This window comes from Antennarius striatus, chromosome 20 (genome assembly GCF_040054535.1).
Source record: "Antennarius striatus isolate MH-2024 chromosome 20, ASM4005453v1, whole genome shotgun sequence".
Classification (NCBI taxonomy): domain Eukaryota; kingdom Metazoa; phylum Chordata; class Actinopteri; order Lophiiformes; family Antennariidae; genus Antennarius; species Antennarius striatus.
Window position 1 is genome coordinate 13,160,782 of NC_090795.1, and position 14,134 is coordinate 13,174,915.

General features: G+C 42.4%; 1 protein-coding gene across 3 annotated transcripts in view; it reads right to left on the reverse strand.

The window, feature by feature from the left end:
• The window catches only part of nrp1a (neuropilin 1a), a 58,239-nt gene that overhangs the window by 29,628 nt on the left and 14,477 nt on the right, over positions 1-14,134 (reverse strand). For all 3 annotated transcript variants that reach the window (XM_068303985.1, XM_068303987.1, XM_068303986.1), the window contains exons 4-5: positions 8,173-8,354; positions 719-946 (exon numbers count right to left, since the gene is read on the reverse strand). In XM_068303985.1, the coding sequence (XP_068160086.1) occupies positions 719-946; positions 8,173-8,354 (410 nt within the window). The remainder of the gene's footprint in view (positions 1-718; positions 947-8,172; positions 8,355-14,134) is intronic.

Consider the following 14,134-nt stretch of genomic DNA (forward strand, 5'->3'; position numbering starts at 1 on the left):
ACATTTAAACAATTTTGCTATTCTTGTGGTGAAACGAGAGAAAGTTTAGAACTGTTGTACACTGTTTATAGTTTTGAAGATTACATTTATGTAATAAAAGTGACATTTCTTATTAAGATATTAAAACGATAAGTAGTTCTGAAAAAAGAGAGAAGGTGTTTATGATAACCTTCTGCTGCGAGGATTGCTTTAAACTTATACAATAAAGCATTGAAGGTAGCAGTGGGTAGCGCTGTTGCTCTGGCTAACATGCAATTTAGGTGAATCATTCGCTCTACATTGACCGTAGGTCTGTCTATATGGTCCTGTGAGGCACTGGCGACTTGTTCAGGGTTCACCCCACTTCTTGAAAATGTTAGTTGGGATAGACTGCAATGTAAACCTGTGATTCAGATAAGTGGCTGAAGATAAGACTATTATGGCTTGTCTCATCTTCACAAAATGAATGAATGAGTAAAACATTACAAATATAGTGCACCAGTTGCGTGTAGGAAAGAGCCATAAATGTTCCCAATTAATGTCGGTCAGTCCTTTTGTGGTTCGCTCAGGTTTGTTAAATTAAGCAATCATTGTAAGGCTGTGTGAGAAAAGGCTATTAGTGTATTCAATTTCAAATGTTACCATTTTTTAATCAGTAGTAGAGAAATTGTTTGCCAACTTTTTCCAGCAGTCACGCAGCCTCACTTTAAGCTACCAGCACTGCTCGATGGTTGCTCACCTCCAGGGAAACCATCCCAGATCTCCAGTCTGTCGTAGCGGCAGAAAACACCAGCTGGGGGTGTCGCGTCAGGCTCCAACTCAAAGCTCTCAAACTCCAAAATGATCTCAGACATCTTGGGGGCAAAGATCATGAAAGTACAGTCGAGGTTGTTGGGGTATTTCTCTGGAAAGCCAGGCGACTTTATGACACCGCTGTTGGAGGTGAAGTTTCTGGAGCACTCAGGACCTGCAGGAAAGGCAAAAATTGGAAATGAGATGGAGACTTCAGAAGATTAAGGTAAACAGGGACATAGCAATAGCTGCAGGTGATCCTTTTGTTTGACTGCTAACTGGTCTGTTGTGGATATTGTTGTTTGGTGGATACTGAAAAGCTGTGCCTCCCAGTTGGTCGACCAAATGGAGGGTAGTCTATGCTCCATATATATGGACCACCTTGACAGTTTTTCCACTAGAAGCCACATCTGGGTCTCTCATCTCATCTCTAAGTTTTTTTTTTGCTTTTGTTATTTTTCCTTCTGATCACAAATTTTCCACATCTTCATTACTTTGCATGAACTAAATCATAAACTCCTGGAAAATCTGGATTTTGAGAGTGACATTAGTGAAAGGCTTCAATCACCAAAATCAAGGAAGGATGAATAAACAGCTTGATTTATTCTGCAGAAACTTCTTTCCTACGCACGCACGCGCACACACACATACACACACACACACACACACACACACACACACGCACACACATCCTCATCAAGACAGGTCTGTGATATGAGAGGTACTCAGGCAAAATTGTAGATTCTTTGATGAAAGCTGAGGGCAATAATAGTGCATAAATCAATGTGCATGCAAAATTCAACACAGATTTACCAGAGGGAATGTAAAAATATTTATTCACAGCACCCTATAGAGATGGCTTTCAGCTGAAGAACAGCATAAGCACATTTCCCATGTTAGATTCTCTTCAGTGCATCATGGCAGTGAGATTATGATTAAACGATGAGTGACATGATTAAAGAAAATGGCTAACAGCAGCTAACAACTACAGAAAAAAAAATATGAGAGTGACAGAAAGAGACTTTGAGATATGTTGACTACAGACTTCTTCAAATGCAGGGCCAGAGTTTTCAATGCTTCACACAAATCTACATACATTCAGATGTGTGCAATTATTTTAAGCCATTAGTGGCAAAATTGTGTCCAGGATGATGTCATTTTCATACTAGTCTGACAGCTGGCAGATAGGTGCAGATAGAGCCAATCAAAACCAAAATTGCAGGGAGTTATCGCTAGATAGAGCCTCTGTGCTACGGTCGTTTTTGGTTTCAATAAATGTGGCAAACGGCTTTTTCCGCTCTTACTCAAGCATCTTGCTGGGCCTCTAAGACCATCAGGAGAACTTCAGATTGTTCACCAGTGCAGTGACGGAAGTGAAGGAGAGTCATGTTGATTTTCCAAGCTGAAAGCCACAGCGAGCAAAGTTCGGACCATGAAGAGAGCTGGCATTTAGTGAAGAGGCTAAAGTGTGGCTTTCAAGAACAGTGGGCGCCATTAATTTCACAGCTTCCCTTCGTATTTACTCACAGAAAATAGAGATATTTTCTTGAGAGCGGAAGCGCTCACCAGGATGAAAGTGCTGCTGGATGCTGGGTTTTCGCATTTTCCTTCACCGCATTTGGAAGACATGTCAGACACTTTGGGATTAAAGTATAGATGTGAGCCACTTATTTGAAAAGGGTGTCCTGAGTGCTTTAGACTGCTGATGTACCCGCAAAGTGCAATTCAGGTCAATGTCCTGAATTTTCTGTGGATATTGACTCAAAACTCTCCATCCATTTCATCAACCTCCACCATGACCCTTATCTCAGCTCAGCAGTTGACCAGAACAGATTTGTTCATTGGAAACGGTTTACTTTGAGTACTTGCCAAAGTCCTGGTTCGAGACTGGCACTGGAAGCAAACATTCTTTTGTCAGTATTAAGTTAAGATTTATGATCAAATTATATTACATTTTTTAAATTAATATGTGAAATGTTAATCTTAATAATAACCATCATTACTTTTTCAGTCTTCTTTCCAGATGATTATAACTGTGGCCGAGCCAAGGTGAAATTCATCAACTGCAAACTTTTGCATGATTAGAACAAGGCAGTCAGAGACTGCAACATCCCGCAATACCCCTGAATTCAAAATTTTACCCTAACCTACACATTTTTGGATTCCTGTTGCTTTTTGTTTTGTGATTATATCTCATCAGGTTTCAGAGATGTTTACCTAAAAAGGTATAAAAGTAAAAATTTGACCTTGACCTAGTTTTTCAAGGTCACGGTTGCGATCTAATTTTCATCCCCTTGCTTTCATGAATATAACTCCTTTTGTTGTGTTTTTCTATTCCTGAGATATGTGCAAAAAATTTACAAAAGTTGAAATTTGACCTTGACTTGGTTTTCTCAAGGTCAAGGTGATCATCTCATTTTCATCCCCTTCGCTGCCTGAGGAATGTGCTTTTTCTGTCATCTTTCTGTCTGCAACAGTTGTGAAGATATTCGGTGGACAGACAGACGGACAGACGGAACACACCAACACTGACAATTACTTTACATCACGACTTCACGGGATGTAAAAAGACAGAGCAAACACATGGCAACCGGCTAGAGGGGAAGACTGATCATTCAGTTTGGTCCTGCTGGTGGGATAATGGTCCAACACATTCCTTTAACATCACCTACGCATGAGAGAGCTTCTGTCCTTAAATCTTCTCTCTACACTCAGGATGCTTTGCGCCGACGACTGTGTGAGCGACGCACAGCGATAGCAGTCGCGTTCGTCTGTGGCGGCATCCGTCTGTACGGCGTGTGTGTGAACGCATCTCTGTTTACAAGGAGCTTCAGGAGACAGATATACCCCGCTGTCATCCAAATGCTAGCTCATCGCCTTTGACTCGCTCTCTGTCCCTCGCTCGTTCTGTCAGAGCGGCTGTTAATGTCTTCTGGATGTCTTGCGGATTTATGGACTTGATGGGAGAGAAGGGTTAACGGTTGGAGTCAGGTGAGGCTGATAGGAAACACACCCTCACGTTGTTTGATTTCATCTGAGATAAAACAGGTTAACAAACCGCAACGCATGCGGTAGTCTAACCACCCCCTTTCAAACAAACAGCTGAATTACGACAGGAAGTTCAGAGAGAAAAAAATAACCTTGGACACAGCATTCTCAAACATTTACTACGAGCACTAATGGATTCTCTTGTTTAGATTGAGCCCTTCTCCTCTGGACCGGAGAGTAAACAAACGTCTCTGACTTGGTCACTGTGTGATTGCAGTTTGTTTAAAAGGACAAAATTATATTTAATGGTTATTTGATTTCAACTCTGCAAGTGTTAGACATCTATAAAACACATTAAATAAATATGGCTTTAACATATTTGCAGTTAGTTCCCCTGATGACTTGTCCTCTACGTTTCTATTGCTGTAAGTGCTGAAAGCAGACTAGAGACTGAACATTTATCTTTAAAACTACTTTGTGCCAAGGAACAGGCTTTAAATGTGTCAGTCTCTTGTTATTTTCATTTTTAAATCTGTCTCTCTATCCATTTTCTCTAATTTTCCATCCCATGCTGTCCCTAGCAAGCGGTGTTTGTTTCCGGAGACATTGGGGCTGAAGGTGTTGTTCTTGGACGGGTAAGTAAATCACCACTATTTATGTTCCACGCTGCTCTCTGGCCGATCATTACCCCAGTTCACAACCCTCCGCCCCACTCATACCTCCCCTTCAGTCTGTCGTCAAGCAGGTTTAATCGTTGGCGGAGAATTAACTCTTTCAGCACTAAATCAAACATTAACCTGAACCCCATAGGGTGGTGGTCATTGAAACAGATGGAACTGCAGGTTTACATTTAACCTGCACACACCCTGAGGCACGGTACTGCTGACATGGGATTTAGTGCATTAACTGTGACTGTGATGTCGCCTCTCTCCCCCCGTCCGGTGAGGGACGACACACCGCTGATGGGATGGAGGCAGAGTCCAAGTCTCCCCCCGGCTGAGATGTGTTGTCTTAAATTTCCATGCGGGCTGTCTGTGTGTGTGTGTGTGTGTGTGTGTGTGTGTGTGCGTGCGTGCGTGTGTGTGTGTGTGTGTGTGTGATGACAGTATGTCTCCGTGCCAGATGTGACCTATGCCATCAGGGTGTGCCGTCCATTAAGGCAGAACGTGCCCCCTATTAGGCCCAACCCAACACACACACGGACACACACACACACACACACACACACACACACACACACACACACACACACACACACACACACACACACACACACATGCATACACACTTAGTCATTCTGCTTGTGTATGTTTTCACAGGTGTGAGCTAAGGCTAAAAGGCCCCACATCAGAGCGGCACCATAAAGTTTTTAGTGTAAAGACGAACCCGACAGGCTCCCTTCAGCCACCTTGATCATTTTGCTTAGTAACAGTGAACAGACAAAGAAGGGCTTGCTATAGCGCTATCTGTAACTCCTCAAACACTTCAATGGACTCAGATTGTTGTGGCTCTAAGCAAAGAGCTCCAGTTTACCATCTGTTAGCTTCTGTTCACATATGTAGACTTCAGACGCTCTCTCTCCTTCCTGGAGACACTTCCGTTTTAAGTGAAATACTGCAGACAACAGGGTAAACACAGCCTCTCTGCGGGGCTGACATAGTTGATCATTTTAGTTTTTTTTCTTAAATACAAGCTACACTTTTATAACCATTTTGCTAATCTTCACCCTTCAGCTCAAATATTTCACACTTCTCAACCCATCACTCCTCTCTAACTCCTTCTCCTCGACAATCTTCCTTTCCTGTCTCTTGCCAGACATCAGCTGGCGGAGCGAAGCTGCCAATTTGGAGGCCGTAAAATAAATAGCCCATGCTAATTAAGATGGTTGGATTGGATTGGGAAGTGGAGGGGAGCAGAGTCTGAGCCACCAAACAACCTGTTCTCTTCTATTTAGACACTTTGCAGGCTACTGTTGATGAAGGCCAGGGCTACAGATGCCAGAATGTTGATGTGGAGTATTATATTTACATAGTTTATGGCTTAAGTGGGTGATCCTACACGTATAAATATACTTGCATAAGATGATATATGATCCCTGTGAGGAATTCCTATTTATATATATCGTATTTCCATGTGACCTTTACTTTCTTTAACCCTCGATGTAAGGCAGTTCCAATCCCAGAGGTTGACTTCAGTAATCTTGAGGCCTATCATCAGAGCCATAAACATCCTGCATTCTTTGCATTTTCCTTCATTGAGATGCAAACAAGGGAGCCCCGCATTCCTCCATCCATTATCCGAGCATCTGTTTATCATCATTAATGTTACATGTGTTAGCCAACACAATGTTTTCCCAGCTAATACCCTGCTTGTTGATAAGCTACACTAATCAGCTAGTGTTGAAGCTCTCTCCGCTTCGTTCTCTCTCTCTAACAAACAGAGCTGCTAATTGATCTCAGAGCCCTCCTCTTGGCAGCAGCCAGCACCGCAGTAGTCAAAACACGGGATCAAACCAAAACATAACCGGGTGTGAACCCACAGATGAAGCAATGGTATTGTCATTGTCTTCTTGTCTGTGGTGGAATGGCTCCAGAACCTAGTGACAATGTTCTGAATGGGGTTTACCCTACAGCAAGAGTCTCACACCCCCCAAGCCCTGATTCCCATTTGAACATCATATCATTTGTTTTAGATTCTGAGCTCCAGCTCTAAATAGTTCTGAATATATTATAACTTAAATAAATTGTATATGTCTCGCCAGATACTTATTTCCCCCATATCTCAGTATCTTTTGATTTTTACCAGTAGCTTTATCTCTTATCAGCTCTGGGCATCTAACAAGCCTCATTTATAATCAGTCCTGGCTAATAGATGAGCCTGGGAAACACCAAGCTGATCACAGGAAGACTGTCGCAGATTTAAGCGGCCTATTGAGGGGACTGAGTGAGTGTGTTTGGACGGGTTTGCGTATGTTGGGGCGGAGTGTCCCTCTGATCGTTTAAATGGACCCACACTCCACCAGCTGCTCCGTTGTGATGGTGACACGCAGAAGCATTGACACACACACACACACACACACACACACACACACACACACACACACACACACACACACACACACACACACACACACACACACACGCACACTAGCCCAGATTAAAAGAAAGAAGGGCCCCTGGTGGACCATTCATCATGTCTTGGAGGTCATGAAGGGGGTGCGTCCTATAGACTGCTGTTAAGGTTAATTAATGAAAGTGGACTCTCTACCACCTGTCTGCCAATGGGTCACGCTCCAGCTATGTGCTGTCCTGCTTCAGTCCAAACAAAGAAAGGTGGCTCACCAAAAGGAAACTCCCCCCTTGTTATGCATCCCTCGAGGATATTTGTGGTTTATATCTGATTCTAGAACAAATGTTTTTTTTTGGTTGTACAATGACAAATTAACCTCTAACGGACGGGATACCATCGCAGTTCATTATTTCAGAATTCACTCTACAACCCATCAATCAGTGGTTGTAATGACAGGTTTGTAACCACGCCATGTCATGTCATCTGACAAAGAAATATTTGAAATAACATTTGTTGAATAAATGCTCAACAAATTATGATCTAGCTTATTGTACAACAATTAAAAAAAACTGCAACAGTTACGGCGCATATGGGAGTATGATTCATTGGTTTTGAATTGAGCATATTGCTTGCCATATTGTGATTGCATAATTTGATGCTCCAGCGCCCTCACTAAATCCCAAACAAACCATGAAATTAGATGGAGAGGCTGTTTTTTTTTTCTTGATAAAGACAAATCACATAGATTTTTTTTTTTTCCGCCCAATCTTAAACCATGATGTCAGTAACTACTTTCTGGTCAGCCATTTAAATGTGAATAATTCCACTCATTATATTTGGGTATTACTGCAATAAATAAAAGACGACCATGACAAGTCAAAGCTGTCGGGTTGTCACTGTCACATGGATGAAAATCTGCTGGATTACACTGAACAGGAGGAGGGAACTGTTCAGAAAGTGCAAATGACTGTTTTACAACCAATCTGTGTGTTTTTCTGGAATGGCAGATGGTAGGAGGAGTAAAAGATCTGTTAACAATAAAAACAACAAGTTGAAGTGTCTTAGCTCTCAGATCATCTAGATGATCTGTTCAATGACTGATCCAGAACAGCCACCAAATGATCCTTATTATGAGGTTTCATAAAACAGTCTAATTAGAAATGTGGCTCTGGCCCTGGGGGATTTGCCTGGAGTGCTTTCATCTAGGAATAATAATTTGATAAAAAAATTACAATGGAATATACGTACATACTATTACAATATTATTTTAGGATCATTCTTTCAATACCGTGTGTGTCAGGTTTGGTAATACTTCCAATATTTGATGCATGTTAGGCCGCCCACCTGTTTTGAAGATCTCATATCGGATGGAGAATCCGGCTCCGTGCGTCTCGTAATCTGACACAAACTTGATGAAGAGCTGGTTTCCGGATGAGACGACTGGAGAGGGAGCGATCTTCCCACAGTACTTCCCCACGAGCTGACCGGTCTCGTCCACGCCGTCTCGTACCTCCACGTAGTCGTACCTGAACGCAGGAAGAGAAACAGAAGCAGTGTTAGCCATGCTTAAGAAAACCCTTTAAAAAAAAAAAAAAAAAAGTTTCAGGTTAAAGCTTCATTTAGTAATTCATGGTTGTTTTTGCTGCATTCTCATGGAAGTAAATAATGCTTGTTCCCATTAAACATTTATACTCAGAGGATCATATAAACACGGAGCGACACAGCATATTGTGCAGGTAATGTGGTGGAAATGAAACACAGTGTGTTAATGAGTTTTTAGGTTAAAACTCACAGAACAGGTGAACAGGCTATGCTTTCATTATCTCGTGCACACTGTAGAGGTTTTATCCTCCCAGCAGCACTGAGGTCATGTATCACTACCAAGCTTTGTCTGAGCACTACTTGTCTCTTGTATGTGTCTGTAATTGTAGTGTAACTGTAACTGTATAAGAGAAAATGGTGTGTTAAAGTATTAATATTTTGGTGTCTGGCTTTTGCTGGTGTGCAGAAAGAGCAGATGTTAAAGCTGTTAAAAGTGCATCACATTCAAATGGAATTTCAAACCCATTGCTGTTTAAGGCAGCAGCCGCCTACCGTAATTGAGTCAGCATAGAGTTTAGGACCAGAGGAGGAAAACAACTTTGAAATAGGACTGGGAATAGGAGTCATGATGCTCACACACACGGAACCTGGCATGCGAAACTTAAGCTGGTGGAGGAGAAATTACAACGGCTGGCCGACTAGGGTGGTCCAAATAGCCCCTGGTTATCAGGGTGTGTTCAGGCACTTGTTAGGAGTGTACGTTAAATACATTTGAGTGTGGTTTTCACTCCAGGCTTGTATGTGTGTCAGTTAATATGATTTGTTCAGATGACTTTTCCGTGCTGTGTTTTGACTGTGAGTGACGAGGGGGAGTGTCGCTCCTATAGCAGTTTTTGGTTCAGGTTTCCACAACGCTTAATTACCCACAATGCATGTGCCAGGTAAATTTTCAACTTAGTGTGACACTTATAGTATATTCCTACCCAAACCTTGATGACCTGCCATGATGGACGTCCATTTTTTTCAGAGACCAAGTAAATTAAAAAAAAAAAAAAAAGTAAGTATAATGTGCAGCAGGTGTGCGTCTACGCCTCAGAAAATATGTGGCTTCTGGGCAATGGGAGTTAGTTCATAGTTTCACTTGATTCCCGAAATTGCTATCAAAACATCACGCGTCTTCAGAGATTTTGAATTCACTTGATGTACAGGATTCACACAAAGGGTGATTTATGCTTTGACTGACGACTCAGGGTGGGCTCGGTCCCACGGGTGGGTCCTGACACGTATCCACACGCACAATGCCATCTGCAAACAGGGTTTCCTTCACCTGCCTCACGTTTATAAAGAGAAAATTGAGTTACCAGTGGAGGGTTGGGGAGGTTGTGGAGGTAGTTCTGGGGGGATTTAATGAGCACGGTACAGCAGAAGTGAGAGAGAAGTTAATTTACAGCTGGACAGACGCGGCACTCCTTGAAATTACAAATTGGTCGTCTGAGGAGTTTTGGTGGATGGATGACTTCACTTGTCTTTGTGCTCTGATGGAGTGATCTGAGGTGATATGGAGCTGTCAACATGCATTAAGTGCCGAACCTCATTCTCCTTCTCTAAATTTTTAGCAATGTTGGTTTGTTGGCAGCGCAGACAGCAGCTGTAGGCCCTGATAGACCTTCACTCATCACAAATCTTACCGAGGAGCCAAGCTTTTTTTCATTTTATTTTGGCACTCAGTTCTCCTTTTACTGCTGCTTTCTGTGTTAAATCTCTTTCTTCTGTGTTTTCAAACCGGGTCTTCTCTCACTCCCCTCGCCGGGCCACCAACTGTGGCAACAGCCAAGCGCTGCTTATACAATTACCTCTTTGTCTTAGCCACTTTATCAGCGGCACCACAGTAGAAAATACTAGTTTCACATGGTGTTTACAATGTTACCTCCACCTAACATTCACTTTACAGCTAAATGGCACTCATTATTTTGTTTAAAAGGTTTCCCTGGAGCAGGGATCAGATTTCTTTTGTGTTGTAATGTCTTGGCTTAGTCACTGAAGCAACAAAAAGCATTATTTTTTGGCAATAAAACATAAGATTTGAATGATTGTATTTCATAAAATGAGATAATCATTTTTACTGAAAGTATCTGCTGACTTCTGATACAGTTATATTTCCTTTTAAGGCTTCTGCTCATGCTGAAGTGGGAATACAGTGTTCAGTCACATAAGTCAAAACTATTCCAAGAGGATACATCTGTAATATTTTCTACCCAATCATTTTTTGTTTATGCAATCAATCTCTCCTCTCCTTTCCTCTCCTCTCCTCTCCTCTCCTCTCCTCTCCTCTCCTCTCCTCTCCTCTCCTCTCCTCTCCTCTCCTCTCCTCTCCTCTCCTCTCCTCTCCTCTCCTCTCCTCTCCTCTCCTCTCCTCTCCTCTCCTCTCCTCTCCTCTCCTCTCCTCTCCTCAGGCATCAATCTTCTTTGCTTTCAGCTGTGCTCTATCAGCTGACATATATTTCACCTCAGAGCCTCTGTCTCTGCAGCTATCTAACTGCCAATAGCTGAGCGTTGCCAGACGCCTAAAAAATTGATGCTGAGATGCATCACTGAGATGGAGAAGGAGAGGAGAGGCATGCTGCAACACGCCTCGAGGAGCTGAGAAAGTGTTTGTATGTCTGTGGTTTTGTTTCTGCAAAATTTAACCAGTATTATGTATGTTATTACAGTAACACATATTGTACGTACTATAAATTGACTCCCGCTAACCAATATTTTCATTTCACTTTCCCTCACAAAGTGCTCATTCACCATCCAAACACAAGGAATGTCCTATTTTCCTTCCTCACACCTCTAGAAAACCTGTTTACTGCATTTTTACCCTGGCAGACTATCAGTTTGAGTCGCCTCTGTGGGAGAGAGGATACAGATGGAAGAGAGACAACGTCCTGGTGGTCCTCACCGGGCTCTATGAGAAAATAAAGAGTGTACATAGAACACATATTTCCATTCAGGTCCTTATCATCTGGGAGACATCACAAAAAAAAAAAAAAAACACTTGGCAGGGCAGTTTGAAGCCTCCGAGAGCTTCTTCTGTTGCCAAGTCTGTTAAGAGTACCTCTAATCAATTGGACTGAATGCCAGTGGAGTCTTCTTTCTGAGGTGGAGAGTTTCTAGGGAAGACAAGGGACCACTTACAACCTCTATTTAGGATCATAAAAGACAAACATGATCATAACCTACTTTTAAACTCCAGCTTTGGGGTTTGCCTCTCATCTATGTCCTGACCTGCAAAGTTAAACTTAGATTATTCCTCTCAGCGGTCTGTGTGCTGATTTTCTGTTGCATCCCTACTGTTGTTTTTACTGTTCTTATTCCCCATGACAATACAGTGTAGTTGAGTCATGCACCTATTTATCTGTCTCGTCTGCTTTGGGTATGGGTGGGCCTGTCAGCACAACACACACACATACACACACTCACACACGCACACACACACGGAGCTGCCTACCACAGTCCTAATAGTGAAAATGGTTTACCAATCCAATGGGGAAATTAAAGAGAAAAAAGAAAAGGGTAGGGGGGGATTGAATGTAATTCTCAACGACCTTCGCTTCACCGACTCAAATGTATTAGCCTGCCTTCTTTCTTCAGGCACAGAGAGAAAGCAATCCGCTGGTGTCAAACAAGAACATTAGCCCTCCTCGCAAAGCCAAAGAGAAGGCGACAAACCACCAGTCTTACAATATAACAGTTATATTGCCTGAAGCTTTCCCATGGAAATAATCTTTCCTCCCTCTATAAATGTCTGCTTGATATGGTTATACAAAAACAATACAATCAGAGGCAATGAAATAATGCTATGACAGACTGCATGAGCCTCGTAAATTGGTGAGATTTCTTAATCAGACCATTTATAAGCTCAAGAATGCCATGGAAAGCCCCAGAACAACAGTTCTTTCTTTGCTATTACTCCTCTTGCTTCAGCAGTGTGGAGAACAAATGCCTGGCAATTTCCTCTGACATTTCTCTTTCTGCTGCTGTCACAGTATAACTTGCTATTGCATGAAAACATGTCACCAACAGCATGTCAAAACATCTATGGATAACACAAGTGTAAAGGCCTAACCACAGACTAGGGACAGCTTTTTGAGGCCCAGGGGATTTAGCAGGAAAAGGGACTTTGTTGTCAACTGCCAAAAAAACTCCGGCCCATTGAGTTAAAGTGTAAACGAGCCTCAGCTAACAAACTGTCACCTGGGGCTCCAGAAAAAATACCATTAACGTTTGTGCAAGGGGGCACGAGACAAGCTGATCTCAGACTTACTTTTTACTCGCCTGGAGGGGACATACCTCAATGAAATAAAATGGTCTCTCTTTCTCCACTTTCCCTCCCACACTGCTTTCCTCTTACATATGTCATTCATTAACCCATACTAAAATAACTGCTTCCCTATTTCTTTGGGTTTGGTCCAGCTGTAATGATCCCCTCATCAGCTTTCCTGGGCAGACAAGGATGTAAGGAAAAAAAAAAGGCCGTACATGTTAATGCTCTCAGAAGAACACATTAGCTATAATTGACTCTGGAACATTAAGATTTTCATTGAAGGTCAAGATCCCATTGTTGAAACGGAAGCTTTACTAAGGTGTGTAAAAAAAAAAAAAAAAGGTGCAGAGTTTTTAAGCCTTTATTCTCTCTACTGGTGTGTCTCTACTTCTGAATCTGCAGAAAACTAATGCGGGAGTTGAAGGCCTCTGAACGTGGAACCCACTCAGCAGGATGGACCCCCAACCAATCAGAGCTGATGGGGTCAGAAGTGGCTCCTTGTCGGTAACGTTAGAAGGGCGTGATTGCTTTCCTCACCATGTTGCCGCCACATGGATGGATGGATGAAAGATATAAAAAAAAGATGAAGGAAAAGATTGATCCTCCCCACCCAGACAGTTCAGCTTGCACTTATCCGACGGGCACCTCTGGGTGTCACCGCCACGCGTTCAGACTTTGTCATATTTTTAGAAACCTAGGTTGTGTCTGATTTTATGATGTTCTCAGCCACACGTAAGTAAAGTAAATTTGCTTTCCTGAGGAGCAAATTATCATTAGCATTGATGGATTTAACGTGCCTTTATCCATTAGCTTTCCTAATTACACTGTCGAGAGATCTGCTGTTGCCAACAATCAAATTAATGAATTTGGCTATTTAGACTCAATTATCGCACCCCCCTCCTTTTGCAACACGCACAATAATCCTTTATTCAGAAATATGAGCTCAGACTTGCAGATGGAGAATTCTGCCCCACAGGGGGAAGGGGGGGTCCTCCCTGCTCCGCACAGAGCTGGCTCACATAGCGTGATCCCGACCGGGAGCCGGCTAGAGACAAGCAGGGCTAATAAAACTGACCACAAAAGCTGCCACTGTTTGCAGGCTTTCTAATTCCCCCATGTTCACCTCACATGTAAGACCTACTGCACTCCGAACTCTGGCAATGGTGAAGTATGTCAGCTGACGTGTTTCTATTCCCATGGGGGATTGTGACATGGCTGCAGGGCTGAAGCAATACTGGGTGTATTTTCAGCCATCCTATTTGCATATTTTAACAATTTTCCCGAGTTAAAATCTCAAGTTGAGGCTTTGTAAATAGGTCAAAATAAACCAACTGCAAAAATGCGAATACACATGATTATTGCAAACAAATAAGTGAGTATGTTTGCTCAACACTAATCATGAAAACGTAAATAACTTAATGCCTCAGCATCATTATTAAATAAATTTCTTTTAAT